Raw genomic sequence first — 22,567 nt, 5'->3', positions numbered from 1 at the left:
TTATATCTTGGTTCCCTATCCCTAAATACTGAACTGTTTTCCCCAAGAAACACATGTTTACATTTTTGTTGGAGTTTCTTAGACCTAAAGCTTCCCAAATTGTAATATGTTTAGAGTTTTCACTCTAAACATTTATGCCAATGGCCGGAGTGTGGTTATGTGACATAAATCCATTCATATTTCACAAATTTTGCACACAGTCATATCACTTTACAGTATATTCTGTGAAGCGCTTTTGAGACATCTCAACAACGTGATAGGGTGTTATATCAAATGCAAAGATTATTATTATAAGTTCCACAAGTGTATTTTGTTTGGATAGTCAAACTTTCCGCATATAAACAATGACTTGGAGTTTTTACTTAAACTTTACATAACTTCACTTTAGAATATTCCATCAAAAGAAACATTTACAGAAAATAGTTTTGATAGTTGTGGCATGGAGAGAAAGTATTCTGCAGCCTAAAAGGAATGGGTAAAGTCTTGCGTGGAATATAAACACTCGCATGGACTGGTTGGGCCGCGTGTCCTGTTTACATTCTGTACATTCTTTGTAAATGTCAAACTTTAAAACTAATGAAACATATACAAACCAATGGGTTCATTTGGGCTGTTTGCTCACACAAAAAAATAATAGTTTAATCTCCCGACACAATCAATAAATGATACCTAACATGTCAGTGTTTCTGCTCAACTGAAGGATTTATTTTACATTAAAACATACAAACATCAGGGTAAAATTTATAGTATTCCTTAAGCATTCCTTGATAACGAAAGGATTGAGGGTGATTAGATGATGAGATAGATGTGTTAAGAGAATCTTTGGGGAATTTGGAATCCTTCGAATATCCAGGAATGTGTCTTGCTTGACTCAGGATTAATAATGGTGTATCTCTTAATTCACTGTATTCTCAGAAAAGACTAAAGCAAATCAAAGCTTGTAAATTCTGGTATTAAAACAGTCAAAGTGTATGTATCATGCAGGACAATAAAGGGAGGATACATCATTAACCAATTTTAAAACATTTGTTTACAAGATAAAAATCATGTACAAAAGGCGTTTTACCTTATTACGTCATTTCACTAATTAAACTCTGTCATCTTTGATATATCCACATAAATTGCCACAGCAATAAAATGCATGCAGGACAATTTCCTGGTAATGATGTCATTTTAGCTTTCAAAGTGCTAAAAGTGCATTGTTATGATGACTGTTACATTTTATATCTCAATTATCTACAGTGGAATGATCAGTGGAAAAATGAAGTTCGCACGTTGACTGACAAAGTTTGGATTCTCTTAAACATAGTGGTTGGCTTCCACATGTGTTACATGACACCAGGCTGACCAAAAAAAAATCATTTTCCGAAACAATGCTGTACACAAGGTGCCGCAGAGTAAATCAAGATTTTTACGAAGAATTATATACAAGAATAACTTGCATTTATATAGCGCCCTGATCTATAGAGATCAGCACAGCATGGAATTAGACCATTCAACTTCTCTGTGCTGGTGTTTATACTCCATATGAGCCTCCGCCCTTCCTAATCCCCTCTCCCACACCTCTCCATTATCTTATCCCTTATGTTTTCTCTTAAATGAACTCGTAAACATATTTAATCCTCATTCTGGAGACATAACTTTTGAAAAATTATGCAAACAGCTGCATAGAGAGTTCTTAGCTGCTTTCATATGGGGGAAAAAACCCATCATTAAGCTATCAAGAGCTATTAAGTACAATATAATTTTACAGTTTTATAGCACCTTTCATTTTGGGAGGACGACCCAAAGCATAAGAGAAATGGCTGGGCAACTGAGCAGGGGAAGGAAAAGCCTGGTTAAAGAGGTATATCTTGAGACGGACTAAATAATTTTAATTCCACAGGATTTTGATCAACTGCCCTATTGTGGTAAACGATAACACACTACTCTCCAAGAGCCGTAGAGCAACTACAGTGCTCACATGTGACCAATAAACTTTATGAAAATAACAATATGAAGAACTTGTTACCATAAATCACATTTGGCCTTTCCTGAGCCATAGCAGATTTTACTGGCAGTGAAATGGTCAACCAGCAGGAAAAAATATGAGACTTTTTAAAATGTTACAGCTCCATTTACATGCAGAAGCACCTTTCACGCAAAGGAAAACATCTTGTCACGAATAAATGTCAAAGACATTTTTGTAAATTTACTTCTCACATGTCGTGGACTGATGTTACTAAATGGAGAGGATTAAATACTCAGGTCAGATAAGGCAGAGTTTCATTACAGGACAGCAAGCATATTTTGCCTGAATATGTCTTTAAAGGATGGTGCGCCTGGCTGGAAGATTTAACTATTTGTAGAGTCTAACTAATGAATCGCAGGATTTATTTGACATGAAAGTACAAACATCAAAGTTATGATGAATAAGAAAATCAAAGACTATCTCTTAGATCTTGGCAAATTTCAAAATCTAAACTTCAAATAATAAAATGGAATGAAAATTTATATTAGCTTTTACATATATGGTATTCATAACTAACTAGAAATATCATTTTGATTTAAATATACATACAATTTTGAGGGAAAAGTCTCCAGAAAAAATGCCCAAACCCTTCTCATTTAAATCGTTCCATGTCTTTGCCCCACCTTATCTCTCCCAGTGGTTTTTCCCTCACCCCGCCCGGTCACCTGTGGGGTACCCCAAGACTCCATTCTTGACTCCCTTCTTTTCCTTATCTATATGCTCCCTTTTAGAGTTGTCATCTGCAGACATAGGGGTCAACTTCCACATGTATGAGGATGACACCCAAATCTACTTCTCCTCCTCCAGCTGCAGCTCCCGTGTCCTGTCAGCTTGTTTGATGGACATAAAGGCCTGGATGAGCGCAAATTTCCCACAGCTGAATGTCAGCAAGACAGAAGAGATATTCTTTGGCTCCATCAAAGTCTTCTCTCCTGCAGGTCTGAACTCCTCAACCTCCCTGGGCTCTCCCTCAGACTCTCTGAACCAGTGAGCAATTTAGACATAAGATTTGCAGTCCTTAGCTTTCCTTTCTACTCCACATCTATTCACTGACCAGGACCGCTTTTTTCACCTCCGCCACATTGTCCGACTTGGTCCGTACCTCACAACCGATGCAGCTGAAACCCTTGTCCGCACCTTTGTCAATTCCCCGCTGGACTATTTCAATGCCCTCCTCGCTAATCTCCCAAGCGCCACCATACATAAAATACAATTAATTCACAATTCCTCCGCCCAGATACTCACCTGCACGAAACTCCATACCTTCTTCACCCTGCCAGGCTCCACCGGCTCCCAATCACCACACGGATCGATTTCAAGATCCTCTTACTCATTTTCAAATCACTTCATTTCATGCCCTCGCACCTCCCTAGCCATCCGACTTGCTTACCCCTCACTCCCCCACCCACTGCTTCTGCTTGGCTGGCTCCAGCCTCTTATTTGTCACTCGTGCCCTCCATTCCACCATCGGTGGCCGTGCCTTCAGCCACTATGCCCCGAAACTCTGGAACTTTCTCCCTCAATTCCTCCTCCTTGCCCCCTCCCTCCCCACTTTCAAAGACCTTCCTTTTTGATTGTGCTTATGGTCACCTCCCCCGGCTTGCTGTCAGACTCCTCCACTGTGAAGCTCTCCGGGATCCTAGCCAGCGTGAACGGTGCTCTATAAATGCAAGTTGTTGTTGTGGAGTCCTGTAGCTCAGCGGTTAGAGCACTCACTTTGCAAGCGAGAGACCTGAGTTCAATTCCAGGCAGGGCGAAACCTTGGGCAAGTTTCCTTACTCCAAAACCAAAACCAATAATAACAATTGGTCATTTTCAATCTACGACTGTTTGTGGGACATGTTGTGCGAAATTGGCTGCCGCGTTAGCCCTTCAAATATAGTCAATTCACTTTACAGTGTGTTCTGTGAAGCGCTTTGGGACGTCCTCCTGACGTGAAAAGCACTATATCAAATGCAAGGATTATTATTATTATTATTGTTGCTGCAACCTCCTCCACCCATGTTAACCTGGCTGTTACTTTCGCTTGACTGGCCCTGCTCTATCCTCCCAAAATCGACAGGTGGGTTTTCAGGTACTTGGAGTCCACTGTCTGAAACTCCATTACCAGGACTATATGACTTTCTTCTTTTCTCCCGTCTTTCAAGATGCATCTTAAACTGTAACTCTTTGATCTTCCTTTGGGTCATCTTTCCACACCTCATCCAACTCAGTTATGGTGCCTATCCGGAATTGTTAAGCACTTTAGGACGTCCTCCCCAGATGAAAGGCACATTATGTATTATATTGAAAAAAACTAACAAGACTCCAGATTATACATCAAATTCTAGAATTACGCTGCATCATACATTCATGTCATGCCTATGTTTGATGGAAGTTGCATCTAAAATATAGAAGTGACAGATCAGTTTTAAAGTTACTGTAGTTATCAAAAAGGAAGTACTCTCTTAAGGCCAATGGAGAAAACCATCATTTGCTCAGTAAGTATGGTGAGTGGGATGAAAGAATATCCAATATATATTTTTAAAAATGTGTACCTTTTAGAAATATCTATTTAAATATCCGCATGTCTATTTAAGCTGCCTGTCATATGTTTTAAAGGGAAAAAGATACATTTGAAAGGCCTAATAACCTCTACGCTGACATTTCTATTATTTAATTATCGAAACATTGCAATGTGATGGTTAATTTCCCATCACATGTCACACCAAGAATTTTTAGCTTTCAATGATGCTTTATTATTTTGGATGTCAGCCTGCCTCAGTCGGGAGCACCCATTACCTTTGGGACTTTGAACTCATATAGTCTAGGGTGACACTCAATGCAGTGCTTGGGGTGTGCTGCAATGTTGGAGGTGCTGTCCTTTGCTGAGACACTAAACCAAGGCCCTGTCTATTTAGGTGGATTTTAAAGAGCCCACAGCACTTTTCAAAGACAAGGTAGCTTCTCTCAGTCCTGGCCAACAATCACCCAAATAAAATTAGTCATTCACTTTGTTACTATGTATAAATTAGCTGATGCGTTCACCTGCAAAATACAGTTGTCACCACATTTTACAATATATCCTGTGAAGCACTTTCTAGACGTTTTCCATATATAATATATATTTAAAAAATAATTGGTCATTCAATCTATGACTATTTTGTAGGACACTGCTGTACACAATTGGCTGCCACGTTTCACCCACAAAATATATAGTCAATTCACTTTACAGTATATTCTGTGAAGCGCTTTGAGACATCTGAAATATGTGATAAGGTGCTATATTGAATGCAAGGATTATTATTATTCCACCTTCAGGAACCAGGGTTATCTACATCTGAGTTGACAAGGAGAATGCAAAATAGACTTTTAGAATTTTTAATCCCATAGTGAAAGCATGTGTCATGGCCACAAACACTGAGAAATGCATTACTGGTGACAAATTACAGGAGCTCCACTTACCACAGGTGGTGAGGTCAGACTGATGCAGTATATCTCACTGTGATATTAAAGTAGACTTTAAAGGATTTTAAAGGAACTAAAATCACATCAAAAACGTGTTTAAATATGTTTTTTCATATAACTTGTCAGTACAGACATAGGCTCTGGCTCAGGTGTGTAACATTGGGTTCTGCCAAGTCTGGCAAACTAAATTTTTTAGGTCAGCCTTCAAAGTAATTCAAGATCTAAAAGAATACTTTCTCAATTCTAATGTTTACTAGGTCACTTATTAAAACCCATTGTTCAAATGCCTGAATCTACACTTTATATTTACATTTGGTGCCAATACCCTGTTCTCTTTCCCATATACACTACTCTACTGGCTGATGCCAAAGACTGGCCGTGGAAGGCAATCAGCATTTATTTCCGAAGTATTCTTTATTTCTCAAGTATTCTTTATTTCCAAGTTTTCCCCATTGATTCTATTGAAATCTATCTATGTACTGAATATAGTTTCAAAGGAGCCCAAAGCTTTGTCCCAGAGATCCAATAAACAGAATAATAGATGCTGGCAAGTGAGACATTGATTTGTCTCTTTAATTCATGTGTAGAAAAGACAGCAGATTTTTTGAGAGTGGATCTTTCTCAGATTAATAATACATTAGTCATTTTCAATCCACGACTTTTTGTGGGACACTGATGTGTGCAATTGGCTGCTGCGTTTTGCCCACAAATATATAGTCAATTCACTTTACAGGATATTCTGTGAAGCGCTTTGAGACGTCGAGAAGACGTGAAAAGCGCTATATCAAATGCAATGATTACTATTATTATTATTATTTTGTATGGAATTATGCTAGCTTCCATTTGTTCGTATCCAGAACACTTCAAACTTAAAATAGATACTCAATAACCACTGGCCAATGGCATTGTGTCCGTTTTAGTTACGACTTCAGTGATGTAATTGAAAGTGGTTCCTATTGCTATAACAATCAGTCTATAACAAATCATCACACAGCATAAAACAGCCATTGTAATTCACAAGTCATTATGAGAGGCATCTGGACAAGTGAAATACTGGAACATTTTTCAAAATAGATTATTTTCATAGCACCCAATAGTACACGGAATAAAGTGCAAACTTTGTTTTAGAATTATGTGCTTAATAGTCCAGTGTTTTTTTTTATAAAACTATTAAATTATATATATTTTTAATTACAAGAACGCAACATCTTAATCAAAATTAATTAGAAAAAAAACTGTCACAGTGAAATTGAAGTGACGCGTCCCAGATTCAATCCCTGGTTTGTGCTAAATTAGTGGATTTCAGCAGAGACAAAAGAGGTATTACAATTGAACTTGGCATCTTTATTTGGGAAAGGAGGAAAAATCTGGGAGTACTATTACTTCCAATTGCAATCCAATGCTGGAAAGTGCACGTGTGTGAAACCTGGATGTGGGCGGCATAATTTAGCTCTCATACCCCATAGTCAAATAGCTCACCCATAAAAAAATAACTAGTTAGGTGGAAAGAGGAGACGAATGGGAGGAAAGAACAAAAAGCTAAGAACACAAAACATCCATTCAGTTTTGTTTCTCATCTGTGCATGGCTAGTAACATAGTTCTTAGTCCTAGATTTCTTTGCCTCAAAAATTGAAAACATCCACTTAGCTGCATGGTCCTCCCACCCCCTCCATGTCCCCTTCCACCCCACCCAGACCATCCCTCTGGTAGCCTTCTCCCTCTGCCACAGCTCCTGGCACTCTCCCTTCCTTACACTTCTTTGCCCCCATTTCTCCCTTCTCCCTCTCAACCACAATCACCCAGATGAGTTTACCACCTGCTGCCTCGATCCTCTCCCCACCAGCTGCTGGTCACTCAACTCCCCCTCAATGGTCAACTAGTCTCTCTCCTCAGGCTCTGTTCCACTGCCCCTGAAAATCCCTGTCATCACACACCTCCTCAAAAAAAACATTGTCGATCCCTCTAACCTCACATACTACCATCCCATTTCCAACCTACCCTTCCTTGCCAAAGTCCTGGAATGCATTGTTGCAGGTCAACTTCGGTCACACCTCTCCCTCCTCAAGCCCCTGCAGTCTGATTTTCGCTCAGAAACAGCGCTTGTCAAAGTCTCAAACAACATTCTCTCTATCTGTGACCAGGGCTCCCTCTGCCTCCTCGTCCTCCTGGATCTCTCTGCCACGTTCGACCACGGTTCCTCCTCCACGGTTCCTCTCCTCCATCATCTACGTTAGTGGGACAGCACTCGCATGGTTTGAGTCTTACTTAACCAACCGCCTACACTTCATCTCGGCAAATGGTTTCTCCTCCCACCCCCACCCAGTCACCCTCGGGCTACCCCAGGACTCCATCCTTGGCCCTCTTCTTTTCCTTATCTATATGCTCCCTCTTGGCGATGTCATCCGCAGATACAGGGTAAACTTCCACATGTGTGCAGATGACACACAAATCTACTTTGCCTTCTCCAGTACCAACTCCAGGTCCCTCGATATTCTATCAGTTTGTCTGGCAGACATCAGGGTCTGGATAAGTGTAAACTTCCTGCAGCTGAATATGGACAAGATGGAAGCCATACTCCTTGGCTCCTGTCAACGTCTTCACTCCTGTGGATCTAAACTCCTCAACTTCCCTGGGCTTTCCCTCAAGCTCATTGAACCAGTGCACAACCTTGGCATTCCGGTTCGACCCCCAACTGTCCTTCCTCCCCCCACATCTAGTCCCTGACAAGGACCACCTTCTTCCACCTCCGCCACATTGCCCGCCTCCGACCATATCTTAACCCGAATGCAGCCGAAATCCTTGTGCATGGTTTGCCACCTCCTGCTTGGACTATTCCAACGTACTCCTCGCCGGTCTCCCCAGCTCCACCATTCAAAAGATCCAGCTCATTCAAAACTCTGCTGCCCACACACTGACCCAGACCAAACTCACCAGTTCTGGTCAGGCTCCACTGGCTCCCCATCACCGAACGGATAAGTTCCTCAAACCCTTGTTCAAATCCATTCACTTCCTGGCTCCTCCCTACCTCTTCAAACTCCTCACTCCCCAATCCGGTGCCTCCACTCAACTGGCATCAGCCTCTTGCTCGTCCCTCGCACCCTCTGCCCCACCATCAAAGGAGGTGCTTTCAGCCACTACGCCCCAAAACTGCAACACTCTCCCTCAATCCCTCCACTTTGCACCCTCTCTCCCCTTTCAAGTCCCGCCTGAAAACTTTCCTCTTTGACCATACGTACGACCATCTCCCCCTTTCCCCAGCTCGGAGTCAGGCTCCGCCACTGTTAAGCGCTCTGAGACTCCACCCTGTGTGGAGAGTGCTACATAAGTGCAAGTTGTTGTAAAAGTATACTTATTGGCGTCTACCCTAAACTTTTCGCAACCTTGAACCTGTCACCCCCACTTGTCCTGTTTCTATACTGCATTTGAAATTATTGTTTGGGTTTAATTTCTCTACCTCATTCAGATTTCACAAGTTCCCATCTGAAACATGTCTTTTCGTGAGTTAAAGCTGCAATTTATTGAAATCTTTCCTCATAGTTTATTCCTCTTCAAACATTGGAGAGCAGAAACAAATCACTTTGCAAAGAAAACATTACTATGATCTAAACCCGAGACAATCAACTCCTTTCAAAAACAACTTAAGCAGGAAGACATCAGTACTATCAAAAAAAGTTTATTTTTTGTTAAAAAAAAGTATCACTAATAAAACCAAGCATTTCAAATTCACGCACTACATTAGCTGGCAGCTTCCCGACAGCTGTGCCATGGAGTTTGCATTCTTTGCATAATTTTAATCGCAAGCCGAACTCCAATTTTAAAATCCTAGTACGTACTAAATAAAGGCTACAATTTGTGAGGAAAACAAAAGAAAATGCAATAAAACTTGCGGAATATAACAGTAAATGGTGCCTTTTGCTAAGGTTAACTGGAACTTGCATAATATGATCAAACATTGCTGAAAGGAATCAGGAGAAAAATTACTTTGGCTTTCTGATTTACTTTTAAAATCCGGTTATTGGACTGAGTGGAAACACCCTGAAGTTGTAAATCAAGCATTATGGACACAAATTCAGAACCAGAGTAGTCGGTTACACCTTTCCTTCTGCTGCTACATACAGAATTCAAGTCAAACTGCACATATGTAAAAGATAAACAAAAAAGTAACATTTTTTATATTAAATACTAAACAATTTATTACATCATGTGAATAGAGCCAAAGAGTTAGGACAAACCCCTGCCCATATGTTCACTGTGCCACTGGTAGCGCAACTGCAGAGGAGACCTGGCTGACTGGATTGGCTGGAGAGGCACTGTGTGTTGCTTGCATTGGAGCTGTTGGTTCCACTTTGCTTATGTGCGTCACAAAGCGCAGTCGAAGTTTTAATGCTGGACGCAGAACGCAGATAATTTTTTCCACCTGAAAGGACAAAGCCACGGTGTCAGATGGCAGTGAAAGTAAGTGATGAGCAGAGAAGCCTGAGGCATTTTCTGGAAAGATTCTTTCAGAATTAATAACATTGGTAAATGTTTTGTTGCTGGTTATACATTTAAATATTCACAACATTTTCAACTGTCCACTTGCAGTAACAGTCCTCATTCTTTGAGGATCATTCATTCTCCACAAACAAGTGTGCGAGACTTCTCATCCTTGAAGTTGCCATGTGAGCCAACTGACTCCAGCCTCCATTTTAGTTATAAACAGTGTATTTTTATATGAGTAATACAAGGAAAACACAAATATAAAAAATGAGCATAGTCCAGGAATTAAACTCAAGAGACAGAGGTAAATGACAGAGCTCCTTTACATTTGGAAAACTGGCACAGTGATGTACAATACATGAATCAATTCAAAAATGAACCAAAGCAAACTTGCGCATTACAGTACTGAATGCCATTACAATCCATGTTAAAACCAGAGTGATTGAAAGGGAAAACCTTCCTCAAACCTTGTGTTCGTTCAGTTTCTGATTGACCTGCTGTATGTTCCAAGTATTTTCTATTTTTATTTCCACATTTGTGCTTCTGTATTATTCCCTGCTATCCGTCATTTAGTTTAGTTTCTCCTTAATGTTAATATTCTACAACTCAATTCATTTTGAATTAACATTATTCAGTTTTGGAACCTCGCAAGATCCTATTTTTTTGGATGCTGTGTGATACTCATCTTTCTGAAAGCTACAGCAAAACATTCTGTACTCAAAAGGATAATCTAGATCATCTGTGACACATGAAAACTCGTGTCTGCGAACATTAGTATGAACATTCCATGTTTACATTTCACAATGTTTCTCACTGGAGTTCTAAAGCTTACCATATTAAGATGATTTTGATTCTACAAGATAATGACTAAAAGCATAACGGCCCATTAAAAATCAATAATTGCCCATTCAAGATGCTGTATTTCACACTCAGTTATTGAAGAACTTTTTAATCTACTTACTTGGTCCTTCACGCTGTCTCCTGTAAACATGTACTTTACGTGGTACAGAAAATCGCAAATGGGGTCCATGTATCCCAAGTGTTTGCTATTCTGGTCTACATTAAACAGCATTTCATAAAACACTATTCCAATCTGCAGAAGAAGAAATTGAAGAGGTTACATATTTACATGTTTAGTTAACTAATCTAGGAAATACCATCCAGCTTCACTGCTTTAGATTTAACAGATTTATTATTATTATTATTATTATTTAACAGTCTTTTTTGTGACCAACGTACATATCGAGAATGTTTTGAGACTTTTGATTGCTGCAAACTGCAATAAACGCTCTAAGCCAATTTCAGTTCTTCAATCTCCACTAAGTGTAGTGTATTTTAAGGATGGTTATTACATGTTAAGGGAACAGGGTCTATTTTAGTGAAACCAAGAATTGTTCCAAAACGGCCATGAAGTGAATGACCAATTCTGTTTTAATTTAAAAATAGCCTTGCATTTGATATAGTGCCGTAACACATTATTGAGAGTCTCAAAGTACTTCACAGGATATACTGTAAAGTGAAGTGATTGTGCATTTTGTGGGCAAACACAGCAGCTAATTTGTGCAAAGAAATGTCCCATAAACAGCCATTGAGTGAGTGACCAAATTTATTTGGGGGATTGTTGGCCAGAACACCAGGAGAAACTACCTTCTCTTTTCAAATAGTATCATATGATCTTTTAACGTCCACCTGAACAGGCAGACGGGATCTTTAATGTCTTACCTGAAGTACTACACCTCCAGTAATGCAGTACACACCGCCCAGCACTGCTTTGGTGTATCAGTTTAATCGATATGAGTTCCAAGTTCTGAAGTGGGGCTTGAACCCACGACCTTCTGACTTAGAGGCGAGAGTGCTACCAATTTGAGCCAGGCTGCCACATTTTATTACTTGTCAAAACCAGATTGATTTACCTCAAGCATACACCGTGTCCTTTCCTGCTGGAACCTCTGCAGGAAAGGGCCAACAAGGTGATAAACGTACAGCAGCTGGAATTCAGTCTTCACCAAAGGTTTCAGCACTTCTGAGAGAAATCTGAGAGACAAACAGTTGATTACACATGGTCACTTCACCCCATACAGGTCAATTGTACCTCGAGACATACATCAGCACTCACACTATGACTATTATTGCATCTATTCATTCATTCAGAACCTGTGTTAGAATTCTATTTCTGTTTTTGCCAAATTAGTCTTATGCTTGCCAAAAGGTGTACTACAAATAGACTAGTTCACTATGCCCATCCAAAGAAAAACGCTATACTGGAAGATGATGAATAGATCTGCATTCCCAATTGTTTTTAAACAATAACTTGGATATCTGAAAGATCTAACTTTTGTTTGGTGATTGTTGGAATTTTGCATTAGTTGGTTGTTTGAATGGGTTTGCCTTAATGTGCAGCAATACTGATTGATCCTGAGAGTAAAACTTTGATGATTAATTAAAAACAATACATAGATATTTACTATCTGTAAGTAGCTTTGGGGGTGACTGGAAACGTACCAATGTTGACTAGCTAGTTTCCCACACTAAAAAAGGCTTCTCTCTAGGTTGTTAATCATTCATATGTGGACTGATTTTAATGCAGTGTATAACCTTCTAGATCTGAGACACCAAGTTATAACAGGATTGCACTGTACATCTAATTAAGAACAATCCTCCTGTATCTTGCAGTACAGAAATTGCAAAACATGATTAGAGCCATAGCAATTCATAGCACAGGAGGTGGCCATTCAGTCCAGTGTGTCTGTGCTGGCTCCCTGAAAAAGCGACCCATTCAGTCCTATTTTCCAGCTTTTTCTGCATATTCAATAGGAATGTTTTCAGTCCTATTGAATGTATTAGCGTGCACGGTTCTTGAAATACTGCTGCTCAGAGAGGTATGGCATTGAGCTGAGCAAGGAGAGAAGCCACCTTGCACATTGGCCGAACAGCCACCAACACAAGGCCCTCTACAGGTAAGGAGGAGCACTCATCCTTTCATAAGTAATCCAGCAACTCGTTAATAAAGTTTAACATTTATGAAGAAGGAAAGGCATTGCAATATTTCTACCCCAGGACACCAGCCCCTGTTATATCATAAACATCCTCACAGTATTCGATATTCAGTATTTGTGAAAATAAATCACTATACAAATCATTATCAAAGACGTGTTTCAAGTTACAATTTACAAGTAAATCTCAGGGGGAAAAAAAGCACCAGGAAATAACAATAAATATTCCTTGCATTTTATAGGATTAACTGTAAAGTGCAGTGACTCTGTATTTGTAGCCAAACATGGCAGCCAATTTACAAACAGCAATCTACCACAAATAGTTATGAAGTGAATGATTAATATTTATCTGGGGAATTATTGGCCTGGATACCGGGAAAAACTTCTTTTTTGAAATCTGAAGAGCATTCATTGTTACTATAAAATAGGACACAACACTCCACTCAATTTAAATTCACCTGCTGGGCAAGAGAGCTCAGATGAAATTATTTTATAGTTATCAAAATCAGTATTAGGAAGACACAGATTCATTTGACATCAATCAATAGACAATTACTTCAACACTAGGTTCGACTTGTAAGGAACTGGACAAGTGCCCAAGAGAGGTCTGCAAAACACTATTGATGTTTGCTATTTTTTGCTGTCTGCTTTTTCCTCTCTCCTGAACATTCAATACACCAGTGTTCTCTTTCTTTCTCTTAGATACCAAACATTTTCACAACTTTACTAATTAATCAATGTCATTGCCACACACAACCATCTGGCTCGGGCGTGGAGGGCACTACATAATTGCAAGTTGTTGTATCTGCAAAACCTTACACCTAAATCCCCTTTTGAACATCCTTTAATTGTCTCTAGTCTCTAGTCAGGCATGCAGCATGCTTGAACGTCATGTTCATTTATGTGCAGAAACATATAGCACTCACTTTAATTTTTATGAGAACTATCCCCCTAGGCTCATTGTCAACATTTTGCCTTAGAAGCACAAATATGATGAGAACAGATTTAGAATCCCCACTGATCAGATATACATTTTCCAGTGATTTAGAAGGTCTTCCAATGACTGATAAGTCAAGTTTACTCTGACTGATAATGTTTAACTATGATGTTTGTAAAGGATTGAATGCAAAAGGAAGGAAATAATGATAAATATTCACAAGACATTGGTTAGGCCACCAAGTTATAGAAATAATATTAGAGCTATGCCAACATTGTGGCATAGGTAAATGAAGATGATACCGGAGATGAAAGAATATAGATATGGGACAAGGCTGGAGAGGTTATTGGGCTCTTTTCATTGAAGCAGAGAAGGCTGAGAGGTGATATGATGGAGATGTTTAAGATAATGATTAGGTATGAGAATTACAAAAATCTTTTCGCTGATAAGAGATTCAAGGACAAAAGGGCACACATTCAAGATTATGACAATTGGATTAAAAGGAGAAATTCTTCTCTCCGAGAGTTGTTAAGGATTTGCCCAGGTGTCTGCCAGAGCAGAGCCAATGGAGATTTTTTTTAAAAATGGACAAGCATATGCAGAGAAAATGTATTAGAGGGTATGGGGAAAGAGCAGAGAATTTGCATTAGGATGGCTGGCTTCTTGGAGGAACAAACACCAATGTGAAAAGGGGGCTGAACAGCTTCACAATGAATCACATATTTTTATGGCTTAACATATTGATTATCAGTGACATAGGATCTGTATAAGACTCATTAGATTTGCACAGATCTGTAACTCTAGATGATCTGAAAGGAGAAAAAAACATATTTAATGGTATTTCTGCTACTTACTTGGGGATAAGGGAAAGCTGTCCAATGCTCGAATGATGCCACACCGCATGTGCTAAGGCGAGGACATAGCTGCAGTACATCTCGCAGTATGACTGGTGACAAGCAGTGAAATCAAAGAGTTGAAATGGGTAACCAACCCATTCTGTGTCTGAAGTTAGTGTAGGACTGTTGATAACACTCACAATACGATCATTCAATACTATCCAATAGGGTTCCTTGAAAAACAAACAAAAGCACTCTTTAGTGGAAAATATTGTACCTTGTGAACTTTTTGACTTCTTATTCAAGATAAGTTAGAAAGGGGAGATATTCAACCAAGCATTACTGTTAAGATTAAGAGGCTTTGTGTGTGTCATTTCATATAAATAATTTAAATATCAAATTGAATTGTAAAACATTAATGATGATTTTACTAAACAGAAAGATTATATGAATCCTGAACTTGGGTCACAAAATCCTACTACGTCAGTTATCACTTTTTATACTGACTGTCATAATTGCAACCAGCTCCATAGCAACCACTGTTGCATCGATTATACTTTGGCTAAATGAGCCGAGCAAACAGAAGTGCTTCTTTAACCCTCCACCCTCCCCGATCATAACCCCCAGTTGGGTCCGAAACACTGATTGTCCAGCACCTTGGGACGTCCTCCCAACATGAAAGGCGCTATACAAATGTAATTTTGTTGTTGCAGTTGTTTATAATAATGGCAGTGAAGAGAAAGTAGAAGAGAAATCCATTTAGCTCCTTGAGTCTGCAATGCTGCAACTTGCATTACTACATACCATGTTTTTACTCAGAGATTTGTTGGAATATTGAATGTTTTTTTTCTGCTCAATTCCCAATCCATGACTCGCCATTCAGCTGGCTTAGGGCATTTGCACATACCTCATCCCCTCCGCTCACTACTGGCAGCCGTGTCTTCAGCCACCATGTCCTGAATTTCTGAACCCATTGCTCCAATTCCTCTAATCTTTTTGCCCATCTTCAAATCACACCTGAAAAATTTCCTCATTGACTATGTCCTTTGGTCACCAACCCTCTCTTTCCAGCTTGGTGTCCAACCACACTGCTTTTAAGAGCTTTGAGATGCTACCCATGTCCATGTGAAAGGCATTATAAAAATACAAGATTTTGCTGTTGATATTAACAGCTGTTTAAACTAGAAGGGATGTAGGGCATGACATTCTTCCTGGTTCAGTGGTCTTATAAACTGCAATGTAGAAATTATCATATGTCAATCACTGATACTAGAGTTCTTTTAGTTGTGGACTTATTGTGGGAAAATAATGAGTAATATGTTCAGATCTGCAAGTCTATTGTATAATAGAATCCTAATTCCTGGAACAATCCTTGTCAGTCTAACCTGAACTTCCCTAAAGGTTCCCTAAACATCCTTGTAAACATAGGATGCCCAAAACTGCACACAATATTCCAAACGTGAATTTACTAGTGTTCTACAAAATGTTAAAATAACTTATTTTGATCTTCACCAAAAACTCTTGGGATGCAACCTAGAATTCAATTAGCTTCCTTCTTCTAAAAATGGATTTACAGAGCACATTAATCCTAATGGGGCATTTGGGCATGAAGTAGACACTTATTACTGCGTTCACTGTTAAAATGAACTTAACACAACCATTATGAGTTTTAAGAGACTTACGGGTAAGGCAGTTATTACAAGTCCAATTGCATTCATCCATGCAGTAATATTCTCCCTTGGCACTAGTGGCTGGCTAGGGGAAGAAAATAAATATATTATTGCTTGACAAACCAAACACAAAAACGGCAAATTTATTTTTACAAATGAATCCCAGCTGACACATTTTAACATATTGGGCTTGGAAATCCTTCCGAATTTTGTTTACATTAACGGCAGTGAAGAGAAAGAAGAAGAGAAAACCATTTAGCTCATTAAGTTAAGGAAACACTGATTGTCCAGCGCCTTGGGACATCCTCTCGACGTGAAAGGCGCTATACAAATTAAGGAAAAACAATAAAACAGCAATGAATTCCACACGAGCAATATAGAAACACTGTGAACTAACACAACAAATTATGAGTTTCAAACAAACAACAACAAGAAGATTCCATTTATTGAGCGCCTTTGACGTCGGGAGGACGTCCCAAGGCGCTGTACAGTTGGGTCATTTCCCCGAGCAAGGGGGAAATGGTCAGGGGGAGGGAAGGGAGGGAGAGAGGAGGGGGTAGAGAGTCGAGAGGGGAGCCGAAGGCTCGGTCAAAGAGAAAGGTCTTGACACCGGCCTTGAAGGAGGAAAGGGAGGAAGCAAGGCGAAGGCACTGGGGGATAGAGTTCCAGAGCCTAGGGGCTGAGAGGCTGAAGGCCCGACCACCGATGGTAGGGCGGTTGGGGCGGGGGATGTGGAGCAGACCGGAGCCAGAGGAATGGAGGGTACGGGCAGGTAGGTAGGGGGATAGTAGGTCGGAGAGGTAGGAGGGAGCAAGGCCGTGAATGGCCTTGAGGATGAGGATCTTGAAATCTATCCTCTGGGGGATGGGGAGCCAGTGGAGGCGAGCGAGGGTGGGAGTGATGTGGTTGCGAAGCCTGGTGCGGGACAGTACACGAGCTGCAGAGTTCTGAATGACCTGCAGCTTGTGGAGGGAGGTGCCGGGAAGGCCGGCGAGGAGAGAGTTCCTATAGTCCAGCCTTGAGGTGATAAAGGCGTGGACTAGAGTTTCAGCAGCGTGAGGGGTGAGGTAGTGCCGTAGTCTGATTTCTATAAATGATTTCTATATTGTGAAGATGAATGGTCCATACACTCCACCATTCTTTGGCACAGGAATAATCCTCAAAGAATTATATAATAATAAACAAAATATTTCATTTGTTGAATCTTCTATTCAAAGAACAGCAAGCAGAATGACAAAATATCAATAGTTCTCTAAACGTCTCAAATACTTCACAAGTAATTGCTGTCAAGTGTGGTGACTTTGTATGTTTAGAAAAGTGTGCAGGCAATTTGTGTACAGGAAGGTCCCGCAAATGAAGTCTGGAAGATTATTGGACATTGGAAGAAATTTCCTTCTCCTTTTGAATAGTTTCATAAGATTTTTTATCATCCAACTGAACACATGACAGTACTACATTGGCATTCCAGGCTGTGAGCTCAAAGACCCAAGATGGAGCTTGAACCAACAGCCTCCTGATCTAGATGCAACCAAGGATTAGCTGTCGGATCCAATTCCAATTACCTTTTTAGTACCACGTTCAGTAGAGCGTTTCCAACTTCCTTCCCTGGAACGGACAATGCCATAAGTTCCACACAGGTTACGTGAAGGGCATGTGCAGCTGGGTTGGGAAACTCATTGAATCTCCAATCACAGTTTGGAAATGGTCCAGGTGATTTCCCTGCCATTGGTGAAGTATTTATTAAGGGAAATATTACTGAGAGTTCAACTTTTAGAATATGGCTCTTTCCACATAGTGTAAACCAAAACAAATTAGCCATTAAGCATTATAAAAATACTGTAAATATTAATATACTGGCTGATAAGAAACACAATACATAAAGTTAAAACAATCATATCCCTGCCTTAAAGCTGTACCTTACAGTACTTTAGTTATATCAAACTTATTATAAACTTCTTGCAAACATTTTTCCCGGTCCCAGATAATCTGCAGTAGAGGACCTCAAACTTCAATAAAATAAACAACTTTGTTAGTGCCCAACTATATTAATAATGAAGTTTGTGGATTATCTTTCTTTTACTGTGCATTGAACACTATATATTGATATTAGTAACAAGATACAAATCTATAAGAAATAAAACAGTTACAGGCCCCTCTTAGATAGTATGCAGAGGTAGCGAATAAACCAAACCGAATGCTATAACACATAGCTATGAAAGTTTTGTGTTGTGCTAAACTCCTTTTTTCTAGTATAGATCAAGAGTTTACTAAACTTTTTAAATATTATGGCATTACTGATACTAAACCTGCAAAATTATCTCTTCAATCTCTTGGTGGAATAAAATCTATCTTTCAACATTTTCAAAGTTGTTTCAATCTGTCTTTTAGTGCTTTTCCATTGCTGAAAATGAATGGATTTATGACAGTACCTCTCATTAGTTGTTAGATTTAAAGGTCTTCATACTGAGATCTTTATTGTTCTGTTATAAGCTCCTACAGCTAAGTAGGTACATTTACTGACCAGTGAGAATACTACACGCTCATTTGGGTCAGCACATTTACTCTTTGACAAATCTCATCTATTTTTTGGAGTGTTTGTGGTAGGTGTCAAATCTCACATAAACCAAGGAGCAGAGAAGGATATTATCTACTAATCGACCGATCAGCTTGCAGTAGTAGGTATCATCAGGAATCCAAGGGTTGTCTTCTCGTGCGTTCATAGCAGACTTCAAATAGGTTTCACTCAAACACCAGCCTTGTGGTCGGTTATCCTTCAGAGAACCAATGACTGCATGAACAAGTTTGCGTTTCAGATTTGTGCGGTCTCGCAGATGTCTCTCATAGTAGTGAAGAGTGTTGTACAGGTAGGTCACTGGCCGGTCTGCAACAAAGATATTTTTTCATGCATCAATCGAAAATAATATAGCTTGGCTGACAACACATGATAATTAAAATAGGCTTGAAAACACTATTATCTCTGTTTTCCTCTTCCTCCACTTCACCCCACCAGGAGAATGACATTTCCAACGATATCACTAAATGTCACTCAAGGAGGTGAGCTACATTCAGTATTGTGGTAAATCACTACATTGTCATTTTTCTACCGGGGAGCTGACTCAGAAATTAGTAACTGGGTCAGTATATAAATATAGCATCCTTTATGAGAGAGCTGCAGGCTCTTACATATTTTATTTATTCTATGTATGTCAAAACAGTTTCTGTAAACATGCAGCACTGATAGCTACATGATATTTGGCATGTACATTGTATTGCATTTACCATGTACTTATCAGTTGAGTTACTACTATACCATACTACTAGATTTGTGAAATTCCCCTTGTAGACAGAATATTTTAATGTAATTGAATATCCAAAAAAATATACACATTAATAAATATCTAAAATATAAAGTATCTGGACATATGAAAAGACATAAGACATTACAAAAAATAATTTAGTTAGAATTGCTCAGGTCCAAAGTAGGATAATATCTAAATTAAAAGGTATTCTACTACTGAATAATCTGAAACATAAAATACCTACCATGGAACTTGTATAGACCTCCCAGGTGATCAAGAAGAGTTTCTAAAGATTTTGACACAGGGAGTAACTCTAAAAATCTATGGATGACAATATCAAACACCGGCAAAAATCGAAGGCAGACATTTCCAAAATAAATGGGGAGATACTGAGGTTGAATCTGTACTGGGGGATTAACTTGCTCAGCCAGGCCTTCAAAGTACAGCTTTTCAGGATATTTCTGCAAGAAATGTAAACACAGAAATGTATTAATGTCTAAATCTGAGGGCAGAAGAATCCATTTAGTCCTTTGTTCCTGTGCCAAGCTAACTCCTCCTACAAGTAAAAACAGCAATAAAAAATCAATCAAATTAATTATTTTTACTTTTTCAATACTAACTTTATCGTCTTAAGCATCAATTAGTAATGACTATTTCCAAAAAAAACTAGATATACAGCAATTGTAGTCTTCAATTTTAACCATTGGTGACACATGAGGACATTCTAACAATTACAAATTTCAGTGATGTATTAAAATGCTACTTCATGGAATACAATGACTTGCAGGTCACTTTATTCATTCCTAATGAAAATGTTATGCAAATAAAAACAATAAATAATGCATATAAAAGGTTATGTATGAATGAACCACAAGAATTTTCACATTAAATTTATGAAAATCCAACTGGACATGTAATAATTGAATAGTTTACAGAGGTTAAGTTGCTATAAACAATATTGATAGATCATGATCATGAGTAGTGTAATTCACGTTTAATGGACGATCATGATACTGCGCTGATCATTTATAAGAGTCTAATCATATACGACAACCTGATAATGTTCTTGTAGACACCGATTTACAAGTAATAAGCACTGTTCTGACTAAATACAGACAGCAGCAGGAATATAAAGGATTTCTTTAAATACTGCAAATAAAACAACAACAAATCTAAAATATATGGAATAGTCTTGGCAGAATATTAGAAACTAGGTTATATAATAATAATAATCCCTGTATTTGATACGGGGCCTTATCACATCTTCGAGACGTCTCAAAGCGCTTCACAGAATATACTGTAAAGTGAACTGACTATATTTTGTGGGTGAAACGCGGCAGCCAATTGCGCACAAACAGTCGTGGATTGAAGTGTCCAATTTTTTTATTTTTTTTTAAGGGATTATTATCCCTCCGGAAAGCAATCCGCCAATCAACTAACAACCGGGTTCCTACTTACTGCTAGGTAAACAGAGGCATGTGGAGTAAGGAAACTTGCCCAACATATCACTCTGCCAGGAAATTATACACGACTGACTGAAACAAAAAAACATTAAAAAGTCCTGTAACATCAAGTATCCTGGCAATTTGGAACAGCCAATGACTAATTCGGAAATGATCTTGCAAATCACCTTTTCCTGTGTACCCAAATAAAGCTACTATAATATCAGATGCTCACAACCAAAATGTAGAAGGATGCTCACAACCAAAGACTGGAATAACTAAGATAGGATGCGATGGTTCTTTCACAGGTAAATTAGTGGTTGCCCAGCAGGATCGGGAGGCCATTAGACATACACGGTTATTTTAGAGCAGCAGAAATAACGTAGTTATTTATTTCCAATATTTCATTCAGAAGTACTGCAATATTACTGATGACAAAAAAGTACTCATGCCATTAGTGAAAGGGGCTGCAATTAATAGTTTAAAAAGTGTGATTCACTAACATGAAAACAATGGGCAAGCTTTAGTATAATGTTCCTGGACGATCAGCCAACCTTTAAAAATGAAACAGATCTGATTCTTCTACTTCTTAATATTAAAAATAACATTGCCAGTTCCTTATCTTTAGTTACTATATGAGCCATACAGGCTTCCAAAGTTTGAACACTGGGTCTGTACTGAGTTTTGTATACTAGGATGCAAACAATTAGGTCAGAGCCTTAGATTAGAAGGAAAATTCCCTGATGAATGTGTGATAAGAACAAGACCAGATTCAGCTTGATATCTCTTCCAGCTGAATAATCTGCCAACACTGACAAGGCTCATTGGATGAATAATAGTCACTTGGGCAAAGTGCCAGAAGGCAGCCTTCAATAGAAGGAAACAAAGTTAAATAGTCTTCAGGAGAGAAAGGTAAAAAACTTGGTGAAAGAAGAAAAATACTAGATGTCTAGATCAATAATCAATATAAGGAATTTTTTTTAACAGTTAGATATAGAACTGTTGGGAGCAGGACAGAAAGCAAAACAAACTTCAAAGACTAATTAAAAGAACATAAGAACATAAGAAATGCTAGACGAGAAAAGACAAGGGTCCATCTAGTTCCTTTTCCACCTTCTTGGAGATCGCATGTACATGTCATAAGCTACCTACAACAACAACAACTCACATTTATATAGTGGCCTTCACGTGGGTTAGCATCCCGGAGTGCTTCACAGTGGCAGAGTCCGACAACGAGCCAAGGGGAGAGAGGGAGGGGGAAGGGGGATATGTACCTATGTATTAAATCCCATAATGTTATTTCCTAAAAGAAAACTATCTAATCTGTGTTTGAAGGAATCAACACTTCATGCTTCAACCGTCTCCCTAGGGAGCCTGTTTCTCAGCTGCACTATTCGCTCACTGAAATAGTGTTTGCGTAGATTCATTCTAAATTTATCCCCCTTCAATCAC

The 22,567-nt window shown here is 39.0% G+C and overlaps 1 protein-coding gene across 1 annotated transcript in view; it reads right to left on the bottom strand.

Moving 5' to 3' along the window:
- Positions 1-8,763: 8,763 nt before the first annotated feature.
- Positions 8,764-22,567, bottom strand: part of med23 (mediator complex subunit 23) — a 55,451-nt gene continuing 41,647 nt past the window's right edge. Inside the window, 8 exon segments of the mRNA XM_007899240.2 lie at positions 8,764-9,876; positions 10,900-11,031; positions 11,852-11,972; positions 14,723-14,937; positions 16,387-16,459; positions 17,937-18,102; positions 19,019-19,255; positions 19,918-20,134. Coding sequence (XP_007897431.2) covers positions 9,706-9,876; positions 10,900-11,031; positions 11,852-11,972; positions 14,723-14,937; positions 16,387-16,459; positions 17,937-18,102; positions 19,019-19,255; positions 19,918-20,134 — 1,332 coding nt within the window. The 3' untranslated portion in view covers positions 8,764-9,705.

The sequence above is a fragment of the Callorhinchus milii genome, unplaced genomic scaffold, assembly GCF_018977255.1.
Source record: "Callorhinchus milii isolate IMCB2004 unplaced genomic scaffold, IMCB_Cmil_1.0 Scaffold3, whole genome shotgun sequence".
NCBI lineage: Eukaryota > Metazoa > Chordata > Chondrichthyes > Chimaeriformes > Callorhinchidae > Callorhinchus > Callorhinchus milii.
This window is presented reverse-complemented; position numbering and strand designations above follow the sequence as displayed.